The 17,147-nt window shown below is 55.0% G+C and overlaps 1 protein-coding gene across 1 annotated transcript; it reads right to left on the bottom strand.

Annotated features, from left to right (window-relative positions):
• Positions 1-4,940: 4,940 nt before the first annotated feature.
• PDCD1 (programmed cell death 1) lies at positions 4,941-17,106 on the bottom strand. The gene is made up of 7 exons (XM_014945787.1): positions 16,956-17,106; positions 14,923-15,137; positions 10,997-11,210; positions 8,498-8,830; positions 7,351-7,506; positions 6,668-6,702; positions 4,941-5,759 (listed from the first exon to the last, which is right to left on the bottom strand). The coding sequence occupies exons 1-7, from the start codon at positions 17,104-17,106 to the stop codon at positions 5,547-5,549; spliced, it is 1,317 nt and encodes a 438-aa protein (XP_014801273.1). The 3' UTR covers positions 4,941-5,546.
• Positions 17,107-17,147: the final 41 nt, after the last annotated feature.

Raw genomic sequence — 17,147 nt, 5'->3', positions numbered from 1 at the left:
TCACCCTGCACTTCTGGGATGGAAAGGGATGCTGAGCAATGCGGAGAGATTAAGGGGGGTTGTGGCTGTGAAGATGCAAGCAGGTACCACCCCAAACGGGTTTGGACTCCCTGTTCATCTAGTGGGCCTCAGCCTCGAAAAGGTCCCTCCAGGTGTTAGGAGAGAGCTCAACCCCCTCCGAAAAGGTTCTGCCCTGGTGCCATGGGCAGTGGGTTTGGTCTTGGGGATGGTGGAGTGGATGGGTCCAGGGCTCATTCCTGGCTCTCTGAGCCCCTGTGTGCCAGGATCCAGCCTGCCAGCATCCTCCTCAGGCAGCACATCCTGCCAAAGGGAAGAAGAGAGAGAAGGAGAAACCCTGGAGCCAACTCAAAACAAAACTAGAGAAAGCAAAACGAGGGCGGTGGGAGGAAACACAGATGTTCTGCAAGCCTACAGCAGGCTCAGAGACAGGCAGGGTGAGGTTCTCGGTGGGACAGGGCGGAGGAGGTGCTATGAGCCTGGACCCCTCAGGACATACCAAGACTGTGCAAACTGGCCATGGTTAGAGGTCCAGTCAACCTGCCCAGCAGCCCATTGGTCCCATCACCAACACGGCACCCACCAGCCCACCCCAGCCTGTCTCTTCCAGAGCCAACAGATGTTTTCCCAGGGAGTCGAGGCCATGGCAATGCTCCCACACCATATTGCCCGACAGACCCGTCCTACCCACAGATCACCCCATTAACCCAGGGGCCAAATAACACACGCACCCCACTGCATCACCTCCAGCCCAACCTCCCCCAAACCAAAACACAGGTCTGACATCTCCCAGAGACCAGGACAGTGTTCACTTGTAAGTGACCTTACTGCCACAGGACCTGACCACTCCTCTCCCCCTGGCTTCTGCAATGTCCTGTTTTGCAGGAATAGTATGTTGCTGCTCCATGCCATGCCTCTCATCAAAGATGCTGCTGCAAGCAGCAGGAGAGGACTTCCTCTCCACCGTCATCTGCTTGCCCAGTTTTCTCAAAACCTGGGTATTGGGCTCAGGTTTCTTTAAGGGATGCTTGCTCACATGTTGTTCCCAATCACCTTTAATCAAGTCTGGGGTATATAAGGGACCAGGCTGGCTGTCAAGCACCTGTATAGGGGATTTTGCTTGCTTAGGTATAGGCTGAAGGCACACACCCAGCTTTCTGCAGATACTGTCTGGGATCAGTCCCAGCTCTCTGAGGTCTCCCAGTGGGATCTGGCCATTCCCCATCAGCAAGACCCCAGCGTGGGACCAGGGGTAAGCTCTGCTCTCTGGGTGTTCCGGTGCAGTCCCGGGGAGCTGACAAAGCATTTTTGGCACGCACGGTGGTGGCAGCCACTCATCGGGGGAGCACTGGGTGGCCGTGGTCGGAAGTGGTTGCTTTAACTGCCAGACCAGAGTGTGCAGGAAGCACAGCAGCTTCAGCACCCGCAGCCGCCCCCTTGGCTGCAGCTGGGTCCTGGCATGGGAAGAGCTGCAGCATGTGGATGGGGGAGATGGGGGGCTGCTTGTCTGCTGGGGTGCCTGGCACACAGTGGCTGTGCAAATGTGGGGGTGTACACACAAATTCGCATGGCGAGCTGTGTGCACCTTTGTGTGTTTGTGAGCATTTGTGTGTGCTTGCACAAAGGGCTGGGGGTGCTCTCTCTGGGGTGATACAGGGAAACAAATATTGTAACCTCCCCAGTTTGGGTGCCGTGCAGTTGTGAGCACAAAGCGTGGGGTAAGGGGCTGTCAGGAGACTCCTCCATCACTCACACGGCAATGCTGGTAAGGAATGAGGTGAGCAGAATCAAACCTATGCCCTGTCCCCTCTGGCCTTGCAGGAGCCATTCCCAGTGTTCTTCTCCTGCTTACACTGCTGTAAGCCCCAGTTCTCATGAAACAGGATGCTGAGGACCAGGCTGGGGCCCTGCTCTTACTCTATTGGTGGCCAGTGGCTTTGAGGCTCAGGGGTTAGCTCCAGTGGCTGTGACGCTGCAGGGAGTGAGGTCAAAAAAACCAGAGCCAGGTGGTGGGGTCTGCCTAACCACCCTGCAGCAAACCTCCTCTCCGCAGCCTCTAAACCAAAGACCACTGAAACTGTGCCACCCACGCCCCTCCAGAGCCAACAAAGCACTTGTGGTAGAAAGGATGTACCCCAAAACTACACCAGGCTCATCGCACTCCAGCCCCTTCTTGGTACAGGCAGGGAAAGCCAAAGGACTTGAGGGTGTCAGCTCAGCCCTTGCTGGAGAACCCGACACAAACTTTAACATCATAAGTGGAAATTAGTTTGCTTGGGTCACTGCTTCATTTGGAGTGGAGAAAAAGGGCATAAACCTGCCAGTTGGTGTAGATAGTGAGCAGGCAGCTGGTATGGGTGCAGTGGTGGGCAAAAGCAGGAGGGCTGTGATGTGGAAGGAGGGGCAGGGGAAGGTGGGATGGTGGAACTGAGCCAGAACTGGGGACTTCTCAGGATGGGAGGTAAGACAACTTCCTGCAGATCCTATGCAGTGACTCCAGGAAGACTAAACCACGCTGGAGGGAGAGTCAAAACAGTCAGCAGCTGCTCTCCTGGCTCGCATGGGAAGATGAGTTAGCTCCTGCACGCAAATGTTTTCAGGTCCCAGTCCCTGAGCAGGATGGTGGGATATGGGGGCTGACACCATCTCAGGGTACCATCTGGTTTGAGGATGCTCAGCTGGGGGCTTGAAACCTGCATCCCACATGGAGCTCATCCCAGCCCTGTTCCCGCTCTGGCCAGCACAGCGCAGAGGAGCATATCTCAGGTCTCTGCTGGCACTGGCACCTTGTCCTTCAAACAGGGATGGGACACGGTGTCTGGCAGCATCCCCACCACTCGCCCCATGTGTCCCTGGGCTTTGTTCTCTTCAAGGAGCAGGATCACAGCTAAGCTGCTGGGGAGCTGAAGGAGCACAGATATTGCCATGGGCTGCATCCTCTCCCATCCCCAGTGGCAGTGGGAGATGCTTTCCTACACCTTCAGCTCCACTACCTGGCTTGGGAGCCTCTGGCTGGCTGCAGACCACCATCTGCCAAGAGGGGAAGGGACACAGCCCTGACTGCTCCTGGAGGAGCCATGGCTGCAGCCAGGGGATACAGGAGAGGATGAAGACCCATCACCTTCACTGCCCAAGAGGCAGGATGGAAAATATGAAGCAGGGCCCACCCTCTCGCTGGTGTCGTGTCTGACGGGAAAGCCAGAAACAAAACTGCTGACTGAGCTCCCACTTCTCACCCGCTGTGGCTGCCTCTTGCCTCAGCTTTCCGCGTGAGCCAAGCCCAGCTGGCCACAGCAGGTCTCTGCCAGAGTGACTGGGGCAAGGAGCAGGGCTGCTGCTTGCTGAAAAGCCCCCACGGGCTGAGCCATGCATTGGTATGAGTGAATGTTGTGGGAGTTGCAGCACTACCCATGGTGGCTTCTGGAATTCTTCAGTGGCACCAGGAACCGAGGTGGGCACCACATCCACTCTCCTGCTCTGAGGGAGGATGAAAACCATTCCAGATTGATGTTCCTTCCATCTGGTCTCCTGTGGAGGTTTCTTGGGGACTTTCCAGCTCCCACAGAGGACAAACTGTGGTGCCTGGCATGCCTTGCCCCTTCACCCCAGGTCCTTGTCGCCAAGAGGGCCAATGGAATCCTGGGCTGCATAAGGAGAAGTGTGACCAGCAGGTCGAGGGAGATCATTCTCCCCCTCTACTCTGCACTGGTGAGGCCACAACTGGAATACTGCATCCAGTTCTGGGCTTCCCAGTTCAAGAGAGACAGAGAACTGCTGGAGAGAGCCCAACGTAGGGCAACCAAGATGATTAAGGGATTAGAGCACCTCCTTTATGAGAAAAGGCTCAAAGAGCTGGGGCTCTTTAGCCTCGAGAAGAGAAGACTGAAGGGAGACCTCATCTATGTTTACAAGTTCCTAAAGGGTGGGCTGAAGGATGATGGAACCGGACTATTTTCAGTGGTTTCCAGCAATAGGATGAGGGGCAACAGGCCCAAGCTGGAACACAGGAAGCTCCACTCAAAAATGAGGAAGAACTTCTTTATGGTGAGGGTGACAGAGCCCTGGAACAGGCTGCCCAGGGAGGTTGTGGAGTCCCCTTCTCTGGAGATTTTCAAGACCCGCCTTGATGCAGTCCTGAGTAATGTGCTCTAGGCAATCCTGATCAGCAGGGGAGTTGGACTAGTTGATCTCTAGAGGTCCCTTCCAACTCTGTCAAATCTGTGTGTGAATCCTGGGCTGGGTCCCACAAGGCTGCGCTGGTTTTACTGAGGGTAAGGGAAAAAGAAACCTGTTGACAGTGCCACCAAGGTGTGAGATGCAAGTGACTCTTCTGTGTTTCCGCTGGGTTTTGTGATCTCCTGGCAGGTCTCTGTTGCCTCCAAAGCCACTCCTTACTGAGGTTTCTCCCCTTTCAAGCAGCTGTCACTTTCTGTTCTGGTTTCTGGCAGACAGCATGGCCCTGGCATTGCTCTCAAGAGGGGAAAATACAAGTTTGGAGCCGGAAAGCTGCACCGAGCACCACGCTGTGAGCTTTGCCCCTGCTGATGACACTCGGGCCACCAGCACGGCAGCAATGCTCATCCCCAACAAGTTGGGTGAGAGCCCCGAGATAAGCCTGGTAAGAGGGGTCTTGGTTTGCAGCTGCACCTGGGTGACTGGCTCAGATGGGCGAGAGGAAAAAGAGCGGCAGCTTCTCTAAATTATTAAGAGCAGCTTTGTGGAAGAGCGGCTTGTGTATCACACGGAGAGGCCCAGGAACCACAACAGACACTGCCGCCTCCCGGCTCTCGCCTGCGCGCTGCCAACAGCCGTTATTTGCCTGCCCACGCGCTTGCCATCGCGACGTGGCACACACAACAAACACCCCGGACGTGAAACCCTTTATTCACCCCGCAGGGCCAGACCCATCTCCCACCTGTGGAGGAAGGGACATGGGGGTAGACTTCCCCTCTTGCAGAGGAGGAAAGTGCCTGGAGACAGGAGGAAAACCAGCCGCCCACTTCCCAGGGCATTCTTTAAATAACAGTACACAAGGTAGTCTCTGCCCAGGGCAAGAAGCCCTCAGCCCTGGCGCCCCACGAGCAGCATCTCCCAGGATCCACTCCAGCTCTGGCCTCCGGAGTTTTGTCCCACAGTTGTGCTTTGCTAGTTGGGTCAGACCTGGGTGAGGGAAGCAGCGTGGCCAGTCCAGAGAGCCCCGGGTGGAGGTAGAAAACTAAGATATGATGTAAAATCACCTTTAGGACAGACTTGTTGGTGTTGCTGCTCTGCCCCAGCCCATCATCCCTGCGCTGAGCGAAGAGGCAGCACTTGAAGCCTAGTAGGGACCTTCCTCATCTTACGGTACCCACCCCATGGCCATGATCCCACCATGGCCAGGACTGTCCAATATCAACTCCAGCAGCAGTGCCTCTGTCACTCCAGTCCTTGTACGCTGGGTTTTTCCCAACAGCAAAGTGTGGTGGGAGCAAGAGACCAGGGCAGCCTGTCCCTGCCTGCACCCCCCCAGCCAGGAGGGACCCCAGCCCTCAGCATGGCTGCAGCTGCCGAGTCCTCTCATCCTGGTGTTTCTTCCCCCGCTCCGGTGTGACAGGTTTCTCCTCTGGGAAGATGATAGTGGCGTATTCAGTCTGATCAACAGGTCGGGTCTCGGAGGGCACCTGGGTGCACTGGTCCCGTTGAAACTCCAGCACACCATAGTCCACAGTGGACACAGACACCACAGGGGGCTTCTCTTCCTTCTGCAAGGAAAACCCGTCAGGGCAATTGATCGTGTGGAGGTACCCACCATCCCCAGCACAAGCCCTCTTTTTACACCAGGTGCCAAAACCAGTTCTGAAGCATCCCAGGAGGGTAAGAGGGACAGAAAGCAGAACGATGCACAGACCTGGGATAGCATTTGCCAAGAGAAACCAGACTCTGAGCTGTGGGGTCACCACCAAGGCTGTGTGGGTCTTTCCTCTCTGCCTCTCAGGGAGGTGGAGCTCCCTGCCTACCTGGCTATTGAAGGCAGGGTCATGCTAGAAGCCCTTTTCCCATTTCTCCATCGGGTTCTGTGTTGGCACAGGAGGCACGAGGAGAGCCTGGGACTGAGTTTGTTCAGCCCAGAGAGGGGAGACCCACTCGCTGCCTTCAGCTACATAATGGAGTTGGAGAGAAGATCATAGAATCATAGAATCATTCAGGTTGGAAGAGACCCTTGGGATCATAGAGTCCAACCATCTACCCTACTCTACAAAGTCCTCCCTGGACTCCTCCTGGCAGTGCCCAGCAAAAGGAAGAGAGAAAACAGGGTCTAGCTGCAGCAAGAGAAATTTCAGCTTAATATATTGGGGGGGGAAGGGGCACATTTTCTCCTATTTTCTACAGCAACACAATCCACTGTCAAAGATAACCCCACTTTGAGCAAGGGTTGGACTACAGCGGTCCCATCCTATCTCAGGCGGTTTTTTGATTGTGTTGTACTGCAGGTGCAAAAAAAAAAAAAGCAGTTGTAGCTGTGCAGAAAAGATCTTGCAGCATCAGAGAAGACAGGAGAAGCGAGAAGCCTGTGAAGGGCTGATAAAGGGAGGCCCTGCACCCTCCACACCCCAGCGATGCCGCGATGCTCCCCTGCAACGTGGCAGGGCATCAGAGACGGAAAACTCACCACTGGCACATTTTCACTTCGTGGTTTTTGCACATCTGCAAAGTAAGCAACACATTTTGTTAGAAGCTGCTTGTGTGCCAAGACAGTGTGAGCATCTTGGGCAGGGGCTGACCAAGCCCTCATGTCCCAGGAGGTGCTGGACACCACAACCATTGCACCTCGCTTCCTCTTTCTCCACCCAGGGTCTAACAGCCTGAGCATTACAAGGACAAGTGAGGTACCAGCCCATGGTCTAGGGTTTAATTTAGTTTAGTGTGGTGCCCCCCTGGCTACTCACAGTGTGGCCAAGGCAATGCCCAGTGCTGCAGCGAGAAGACAAGAAGGTGCCCAGGCAAGGTGTATGTGAGGAACTTTCATGCAGCGTTAAGACACTGTGCCAACAAGTGGTTCAGAGCCACAGTACATGGCCTGGGGACTCCATGAAGGGTGAGAATGGCCCAAAGCATTGTTCTCCTGTAGGCATGGAGATATCTGTCCCATGAGGACATGCCACAGCTGCGTTCAGCACGTTGAACCTGCCTGTGTACTCAGGTAATCAACTGTCTCTCTGCCTCTGTACCAAGCTGCAGACATCTGGCTGCCCCTGGGTTCAAGCTGGGCTTGCTGAATAAGCATCACCTCGTCAGGTTCCCTGGCAGGTCCCCAGCCCCTTGGTGCAGCACAGCTCCCAGTGGGGATCATACCTCCTCTCCTGTACGTGACGGTGAGGTAGCCAAAGATCAGCAATGCAACTGCCCCAGCCAGCAGCAGGATGCCCAGGAACACAGCCTTGATGTGATCCGGGGAATTGCCTTCCTCCAGCTCGGGCTCATCAGTGGCATTTGTCTTCTCAGGGGCTGCTGTAATATCCATCCAAAGAAAAGGGGGGGGAAAACCAGCAGGTCAGGAGTGTAAAATGGCCTCTCTAGTCCCTGGGAAAGTCAACAGGGGAACACAGGGGCTGTCCCCAGAAGAGCTCAGTCCCAGGCAGGCTGCCACAGCCCCGCCGTCTCTCCAGGGCCCTGAATTTGGGCTGACATGGGGGATGTGAATTTGGGCTGACATTTTGGCCATGTCCCATTCCTTCCTATTGCAGGTGGTGAGGATGATCCCACATGATGAGAGCTGGGGTGCAGGGGGCCAGGGCACTGCAGTCCCATGGCATGACTCCATGCCCCAGCAGAGCCACATGAAGGACATGGCTTCCCTAAGTCTCCCAGCTGCTTCCATGTCCTAGGGACAACACAGCTTCAGCTCATGTTGGGAGGAGATGTTGTGAAAGACAGTAACTTTTGCAGTGTTTTTCCTTTTTATAAAAGGCTGCCTTCAGCCCCCCAAAGCCTCCATGCTGCCAAGCAACTGCATGGCATATCTTCCTGCAAGACCTCAGTCTCCCACACCATGGGGCTACATGGTTTTGCAAGAATAGTATCTACATCGATGCTGGCTGTTCAAAGGGGTGAGCCCTGGTTATCACCCAAATACAAGCCCTGTCCCCAGATAAAGGAGCTGTTCAGGGGTGCGGGCACTTCCCTACACCGGTCTCCTGCCTCCATCCATGGTTAAGGACTTGCTCCTCCCCACAGCATCGCTGGGGACACAGCCCCAGCAGAATGGAGACCTCCTACCTCAGGGCCGCATCCAGCCACAGTGCAGATGCAGGAGAGCCTGTGTCCCTATGCTCAACCAGGCATGCAAAGGAGAGGGGAAAGGGTAGAGCTGTGTTCTCCTGACCCACATCAGGTCCTTCCTTATGGGGAAGGACTTGCCTTGTGCTCTGGGGCCTTAGGGCCATAGCACCATGGGATGACACCAGTGACCTGTTCCCACCAGCTCAGTCCCCAGGCTGACCTGTGACAACCAGGTGGGACCGGGTGCTCTCCATCACTTTATTAGGTTGAAAAAAGGTGATCAGCCCACAGTAGTAGGATCCAGAGTCATTCTGGTGAAGGTTCAGGATCTCGATCTTGAAGGCAGGAGTGTGGTTGGTGAGCAGGTACTTTTCTGTCATTGTCTGGGGTTTGTTCCGGCTGATTTCAGCAATTTTTTGGGGTTGGCTGTGGTTGATCTCCTTGTACCAATTGAGGCTGTACTCTGAGCCAGAGTCATTCTCCATGGAGATGTTGCAGAAGAAGGTGGCTGAACCACCTGCAGGGAGAGTTAACATGGCTGGGAAGAAGGTCACTATTTGGGAGAGAGGAAACAAGGAACAGACATGGTCACAGTGGGCACAGGTCTCAGAAACAGCCGTACCCCCAGTGCAGGAACCAGGGATGTAAAGAGGGTGATAGCCCACCCTGACTAGCGCCCCATCCCATGGAGAAGTGATGGGCTCCTACATCCCAAACCCAGAGGTTCCACGAGTTCCTCAGCTGTTTCACCCTCAGGTCCTGAGATCCCTACAGGGATTTACAAAAACCTGCCAGTGAGCGCTTACAAGCCCAGCACCATGCTATGGCCAGCACCTGGCTCATCTGCGGCCAGGCTCTGGGGTTTCCCAGCAATGCAGGTGGCCTGATACTGGGCCAGTCCACAGCATCACCCTGGATCATGGGGAGGTACATCACCCCTTGTCTCTCCCCTCCCAAGTGTGAGCCTGCCAGCCGCAGGGCAGCTACTGCAATGTGAAGTGGTTTCAGCAGAGCAAGTTGTGCTCTGGGCTAACTAAAATTAACCCAGAACACCTGTACCGGGGAAAACAGACTTTGGGGGTTGTGCTATTTTTAAATCTATGCTGTATTTTATTGTCTGAGTCATCCTTCCTCCAGCTGATGTTGCCTCTGAAAGCGAGCAGAGGGACTGAGTCCCAGGCCAGGGCAGCACCCCGCAGTGCAGCCCATCTCATGCCTAACTGCCTGCCAGGGTGCCCTGGCTCTTCCCACCGCTCCATGCTGGGAGCAGAGCAGGCAGGGGCTGCCCAGGGCATGGTATTTGCCACCTCCAGCCTGAGACCATCTAACAGGTCAGAGCAACCTGGAGCTCATCCTTGCGTGTATGTGGGCAGCCAGGCACCCACCCCGGTGGGTCCTGGCCAAGCTTGTCAGGCTGATCCCGGCAGAGAGGGCAATCAGCCATGGCCACAGCCCCCCCAGCACTTAGCACCAGCCCTGTCGCTTCACCACATTTCCCTGCCCATGATCCCTGAGGGTCCATCCCCTCCCCGGGCAGCGGGGATGCTGCAAACGTGGGCCAGGCTCACGTCAGCCCCGTCCAGCAGGACCAGGCAGCTGCTGCATTAACTTTTGCTCGGAGTAATAAAAAGCACGAAGAAGCATTTTTCATGTGGGTTATCTGACCAAGCGGTTCAAACCGTCAATGCTTTGAAAAATTCCTGCCGTTAAGACATTTATCTTCCCTTTTCAGAAATTGCTGCCGACAGCAGCCCCAGGGCTTGCGGGCAGAGTTAGAAAAGTCCCTTCTGTATCTCCATTACTGGCCTGAGCCAGAGCACCATGTCCCCAGCATCACCAACCAGAAAGGGAACTGGAACAATCCCTTGAGTAGATACAGGATTAGATAGAAAACTGGGCTGAGAAATGAGGGATAAGACCAAACAGGAGTAGGGAGGGAGGGAAGTGCCCTGGCTCCCACAGACCAAAAGATGTAATTTTTGCAGTGTTCTGAGTTTCTTGTAATGAACAGGAAATATTCAGAGGCTTAGGGCTTTGCTTCCTACCCAGTGCCACCGCCAGCAATGAATGAAGCTCTCAGAGAACTTCTGAAAGCAGAGGTTGGATTTACATGTTTCCCTGCATCTTCCCAGTATCAGAGGTAACATCTGCTCCAAAAGATGCCCAGCCCTGTGCCCACTCTTGGGGCAGAAAACACCCAAAGCCACCAAAGAAAGAGCTGGCCTGTGAGGAAGGGAGAATACGGCTTCATCAGGGCTCTTGCTCACTCTGCCCGGACTCACTCCTTCCCCTCCACCTCCCCTTCTCCCACAAATTTCACCCTGAGCAAAACCACACACAGGACCCTGGCTCCTTCAGGATGAAGCCCCAAACCAGGAGGAGCACCCCGAGGGCACAGCCCGAAGCCGTGAGAGCCCAAGCAGAAAACCCCAGACCCCACAAGGCGCTGGCAAACCCAGAGGCTCAACACCAAACCCTGACCACGGCCAGTGTGCCCATAACGTGGTGCCGGTCCCCTTCTCCATCCTTTAACCCCACTTTTACACTGAGCATCCCCATTTCCCTTGCTTCAGCAGCGCGTACCCATAAGCTTTGGGGTTTTGTGCCTTCTTGATGCCAGAGCTATTTTTAACTACAAAGCTCCCAACCCTTAGACATTTTCCACCGGCTGCGAACGACACGGGCTGTGCCAGCGAGCGTGCCATGCTCTGGTACCTACCCCGGCGGCAGCTGGCCAGCATGGGACCACAGCAGAGCAGGACGGCACAGAGGCCGGTCAGGGCCACCTCCATACTGCCCCACATCGTCTTCGAGGCTCCTGAAGCCATGGCGAGGTGGTCGGTCCCCTGCTCGGTCAGCCGTGCCGTGCCGTCCTTCTCTCTGTGCTTCCTTCCCCACAGCGGCAGCTTATTCTCCGGCGTGCACGGCAGGGGCTGGGGTGGAAATGAAACGTGCCCATCTCTGCCCCAGAGGGAAACCCGGGCTGCCTCCCGCCCCCAGCTTCCTCCCCACAGAGGCAGGGATCAGCTGAGCTGAGCCTGGCCCCTTCCCCTCCTGGCACGCTCTCAGGGCGCTCCCACGCAGGCACCCCCCCTCCCCGAGCAGCGGGCATGGGCACTGCTAAACCCCCACCCTTTTTGGGAAAAGCTCCCAGGGATGGAGCAGGCAGGGAACACAGGGGACATGTTCTCGGCTCCAAGCCAGGCCCGTGAGTAAAAGGGTTGTTTCAGGCTCCTGAGTACCCATGGGTGCTGGGTGCCCATGGCCGAATGGCAGCAGGCAGCTGGGCAGGGTCTGAGCAGCCATGGGGCACCCTGAGTGTCATTTGGCAGGCTGCTCCCACAGGGAATGGATGGGAGAGGAGGGAGAAGGAGAAGGAGGAGAAAGGAGAAGGAAGTGATGGAGAAGGTGAAGGCGAAGACAAAGGCAAAGAAAGAGAAGGAGGAGAAGGAGAGGAGAAGGGGAAGGAGGAAAAAGGAGGAGAAGGAAGTGATGGCGAAGGTGAAGGTGAAGGCAAAGGCAAAGAAAGAGAAGGAGAAGGAGGAAAAGGAGAAGAAAAAGGAAGAGATGAAGAAAGAGAAGGAGAAAGAGGAGGAGAAGGAGAAGTTTTGCCTCCTTACTTGTGTTTCTCCACAGACAGATTCACAGGGAACAGGGGCTGTTATTGGGGTGGCCTTTGCAGCAGAGTTATTTAATTTCTCCACCAGCGACGTTCCCCGCTCGCCTTGCTGACTAATACTCGCATAGGAAATAACCAAAGGTGAAAGCACGCCGTGGCTGGTTCCTCCGCTTCTCTTGAACGTAACCTTGGTGCCCCACAATTTTGGAAAGTGTCAGGGGAAAATTAATAATGAGGGTGAAGGATGCAATTCTCATGATGATTTCATTATTTTCCGAACTTTCAGAAACAAGCTGTAGGGCTGGGGCTTGTTCACTTCTCGCTTTCAGATATGGCCCCTGCAGGTGAGCGGGCTGGGGGAGCCACCCCTCATTTAGGATGGTCAAGGAAGGGGTTCTGAGCCAGGGCAAGCAGGGCTCACCCTCACTTGGTGGCTCAATCCAGCCTGTCCTGGATCCTACTTTCCTGGCATTGCAGCATCACTCCTTTCTCATGAGCTTCTGGCCCGGCTTGGGCTGCAGAGCAAAGCTGGGGGGCTGTCCCCTCCTTGTCACCTTGTCATGCCACCTGGCTAGAGGCCACCGCCTGGAAGAGTGGCAAGGGGAACGCTCTCCACCATGTGCAATGGTGCTGGTGGGTTCTGAGGTGGACATTGCCTCTTGTTCGCAATTTCCTGCATTCTCATCAAAAAACCCCTAACTAAACAAAACTAAAATGAATTCCAGAAAATATGGAAGCTCACAGCAAGGAGGCTTTTCCACCTCAAGACTTTTTGTCCCCAGATGGTGACACCAAGCACCTGGGCCGAGTGTGGGGAGGCTTGTTTGGCACTTGCGACATGTTTTGGTTTTCTAGAGGTGGAAGATGTGACCGGTATCATCGCTGAGATCACGACTCACCGAGCCAGGGATTGGCAGGAAAGACTGGCTCACCCTTCCCTCCCTGTGCAGCAATGGTGAGCTCTGATTAAAATCGTAGCACAAACTGCTCAAACTTTCCAATGCACGCTCAAAATGGAGCATAAGTTGGCACCCAGGGCGGGGAGGGAGGCTGCCGCATTCACTAGAAACCAGCGGTGGCTGGATGCAGACCACACGGCAACGTTTTCGGATCCTCAGATTCCTTCAGAAACACGTGTCCCAAGGCTCACCCCCTGCTCCCCAGCAGGCTGGGGACTGGCACTGACGCGGGAACCTTTCCAGGCTGCTTGGGGGGCAGGATGAGGCTGTGTGAGGCCAGGAAGCACTGGGGATCTCACAGAGCTCTCAGCAGAAACCACAGGGGAGGGCAAGCCAGGAGGTCTCCCGGCTCTTTCTCTGATGGAAAGCTTGCTCCAACACAAAGGAAAGAACAGGGTGGGGGTTTTCCCCTTTTTGCTGAAAAAAAAAAAATGAAAAGGGTGAAAAGAAAAGAATAAAAGAAAAGATCCATCTTACTGCTAGGAAGCTGCTGTGGGGGAAAGCGAGGTGTGAGCAGTGGTGCCATGCCCCAACCAAGATGTCCCCCCAGCGCTGGCACCATGGAGGATCATGGCTCTGGCCCTGCAGCAGCTCCCAGGCTTCAGGCAGGCTTTGTGCCCTGCCTGCACCCTGGCAGACCCACACAGCTCCTGCTGGCTCCTGCACCAACTTCTCCATCACCAAGGAAAACAGCCTGGCTCCAGCCGTGCTGCGGTTCCCACTCATGCTGGTAAATCCCCTCCAGCCCAAACTGGGTGGATGTCACACCTTGGGGTTAGCTGAGGGGGGCCTGACAAAGGTCCTTTGATGCTTAAAAAAATAAATTCTCTTTCTCTGAGCTGCAATATGGCAAATTGCATGGGGAAGTCTCCACTTCCGTTTGGCCACTGAAGGAGTGAAACAAGGGCTAAGAAGGAAGGAGAAAAGGGAATAAGAGAGAAAACACGTTGTTCTTCAGAACTAAGAAACGGGAACTTCAGCAAGCACATGTCACACCACTTCATTGAAGCACAAATGTCCCTTTTTCCCCCAACAAGAAGTTGGCCCAACATGTCAGTGAAGGTCCTACCAACGTGGCTGGAACCCAGAAAAATCCCCAATCTTCTGCAGCCATCACTGTCAGGGCAAACAGCCATCAACCCTGAGCAGTCACCTCAAAGGATGAAGAGTCAGTCTCAAAATGGCTTAAAAGCATCTGGGGTATTTAAGGAGCACTGAAAATTTGGAAGATGAAGAAGAAAGCAAAGACCACATACCTTGGAGGGAGCCAAATAAAGCCTGGAGCTGAATGTCCTCAAAGCCCAAAGAAAGCAAAGCTTCCCAAATGAGATGAGGAACACAAATTACCACAAAAAGAAGAGAAGGGAAGAGAAGCCCACAGGTTCCCGAAGATCCCTCCCCCGCTGGTTTAACTGAATTCACATCTGTGAATTCCTGGCTCAGGCAGGAGGCATGTGGCTGGGGCAAGAAGAGGAAATGGTTAATAGTGTTTGCAAATAAACATAGAGAGCGTTTAGGTCTTTCAGATACTTCTCGGAAATTAGAAGGGCCCCTGCAAATGATTTGCATGAGCAACGGGGGGTGAGTAAGCAGCAAGTAAGCAGAGGGATGGAGCGGAGGCATGAAACCGTTCCTTTAGCAAGCGGAAATCTGCAGGGCCTGGGCAGAGCAATGGCAACTGTGACGTGAAGGTCCCACACAGATATGGCATGGGGCCATCACCTCCTTCAGCATGGCAGTAGGCTGCTGTTCCTGCTGGTGGGCAGAGCTGATGCCCAGCCCAGTGGTACTAAGGGTGGACCATCTCCAGCGAGCAGTGCTGCTAGAGCCTGTGGAAATTGAGAGATCATGATGATGTTGATGATGATGAGGGTCTGAGCATCCCACCCAAGCAGGTTGGGCCAAGACATGGTGCCAGCTGGGATGCATACACGCATCCCAAGCAAAACTCCAGCACATACACCTCCTGGCACCTGAGGGGCACCTCCAGGCAGCACCCTGCCCGCAGAGCCCCAGTCTGGGGGTGTCCCCCAGCCCTGCTGCATGCGATGGCCCCCTCCAGCCCACTGTCCCCAGCAGCAGCACGCTCCGCCCCGGCACCGGCTGCGCCTTCACGCTGTTTCCATTCGAAGGCCGGGGACCTTTCTCGGCAGCGTCACCCGCTGCACGTAGGAAACGCGATGGCGGAGATCGCTGCACCAAGATAAAAGAGCGGAGGAAGCAGGATGTCAGCCTCTCAGGAGGGGGCTGTGTCATACGCACGCCGTCCTTCTCCAGCCTTCCTGGGGACAGCCAGCAGCTGCAGGCAGGGACTAGAGCACAAGGGTGTGATGGGGGAAGGACATTGGGGAGTGACAATTTTAGGCCTTTTTGGAAGAAGTTCCTGGAGGAAGGCTGGAATCTCCGTGCTGACAGTTGGGACGCATGGCCCAGAGACAGGGAGGGAGCACAGTGTCTGGAATTGCGGAACAGGCTTTGTCAGGGCGAGGATGGCAAGCTGTGCTCTCCTCCACCTGGACCCATGGCCCTTGGGGTGGCCAGGCACTCCCAACATGTCACCTGGGGCTGGGACACCAACACAGCCCCTCTCTGGCCGAGGCCATGGGCTTGTGTCCTGCTTTGAGCGACACAGGACTAATTTCTCCTTCAGTAATTTTACTTTTCAGTAAGGTCTCTTCTAATGCTAGGGAAAACTGCAATTTTAGAAGACTCTAGTGTCTGAATTTTGTGAAAATATTTACTTTATAGCCAGATATGGTATGGGGGTTTCAAGGTTTTGGTGTCTTCAAGCCTTGTCAGGTGTGCGGATGAGGAGGAGTGAGACCTGGGCACTTGACCCAAAGTGGCCAAAAGGATTATTCCATACCATGAACATCACATTCAATATACATTAGAAAGTTTGCTGAGGAGTTCTCTCTCTCCCTTGATAGCTGCCATCCTGAGAACTTCTTGCCCCGTTACTGGACCCCTGAACCCTTCCCTTCCTCCCAAAGCCGTAGTGCTGGCAATGTCCAGTGTTTGCTGTCCCCTGCTGGGAGTGCACCGCTTCCTGCTGACCGAATGGGCCGAGTATAATCCCTGTATATTTTTCCTGGAGCGTGTCCAGAGAAGGGCAACAAAGCTGGTGAGGGGTCTGGAGCACAAGTCTCGTGAGGAGCAGGTGAGGGAACCGGGGTTGTTCAGCCTGGAGAAAAGGAGGCTGAGGGGAGACCTTATTGCTCTCTACAACTAACTGAAAGGAGGGTGTAGCAAGGTGGTGGTCAGTCCCTTCTACGAAGTAACAGGCAGTAGGACAAGAGGAAATGATCTCAAATTGCACCAGGGGAGGTTTAGATTGGACATTAGGAAAAATTTCTTCACCGAAAGGGTTATCAAACATTGGAATAGGCTGCCCAGAGAAGTGGTGGAATCCCCATCCCTGGAGAGCTGTAGATGCGTTGCTGAGGGACAGGGGTTAGTGGTGGACTTAGCAGGTTTAGGTTAATGGTTGGACTCGATGATCTGAAAGGTCCCTTCCAACCTACACGATTCTATGGTTCTATGTTGGTATCGGGTTCAATATTGGTTCCTTAGTATTATTAATGCTAGTTATCTAGTCTTATTCTATTAAATCTGTTTATATTTCAACCCTCGGGCTTCCATGTTTTTTCCCCAATTCTCCTTTTCAGGTGGTGAGGGGTCCTCAGGTGATAGAATAATTGTCTACATGACAATAAATTCTTGTGGGTTCCTCAGGCCATAGCAGCTTCCAAAGACACCTCTGGGCACCCTCTGGGGACCTCTCCGCCCTGCCAGCACCTGGGGCATGCAAGATCCATGGCTGTTCCCACACTGGGAGAGGGACGGGCGGGCGGGGGCTCGGGCTGCTGCGGCTTTTGGGGTAATTTTGGGTGGGAGGGGAGGCCACCGGGGACCCCTCAGCAGCGTGACGAGACCTCCCCAGCCCTGGAGCCGCTCCCTCTCCCCATCAGATCCTCCCCGCCACACTCGCCTCCTCTGGCAGCGGGCTCAGCGAACCCTTCGTTTGCCATATTTACCATTCATTTACCATTTTATTGTGTGATTTTCCGCGAATGGGGGGGGGGTTGGGGCACCCCTACCACCACGGCCTGGCGCCGTGACGTACGGCGGCGCGCCGTGACGTAACGGAGGCGCGCCGTGACGTGACGGAGGCGTGAGGCGGAAGTAGCGGGGGTTGCCGGGGTAACCAACGCCGGGGCGGCCTGCAGGGCCTGGGGAGGCCGCGGCCATGGGCGAGCTGGGCCCGGAGGATGGGGCCGGGAACACGTACA

This window comes from Calidris pugnax, unplaced genomic scaffold, assembly GCF_001431845.1.
Source record: "Calidris pugnax isolate Ruff unplaced genomic scaffold, ASM143184v1 scaffold111, whole genome shotgun sequence".
Taxonomy (NCBI): domain Eukaryota; kingdom Metazoa; phylum Chordata; class Aves; order Charadriiformes; family Scolopacidae; genus Calidris; species Calidris pugnax.
The sequence above is the reverse complement of the archived record's forward strand: the minus strand, read 5'-3'. Positions and strand labels throughout refer to the sequence as shown.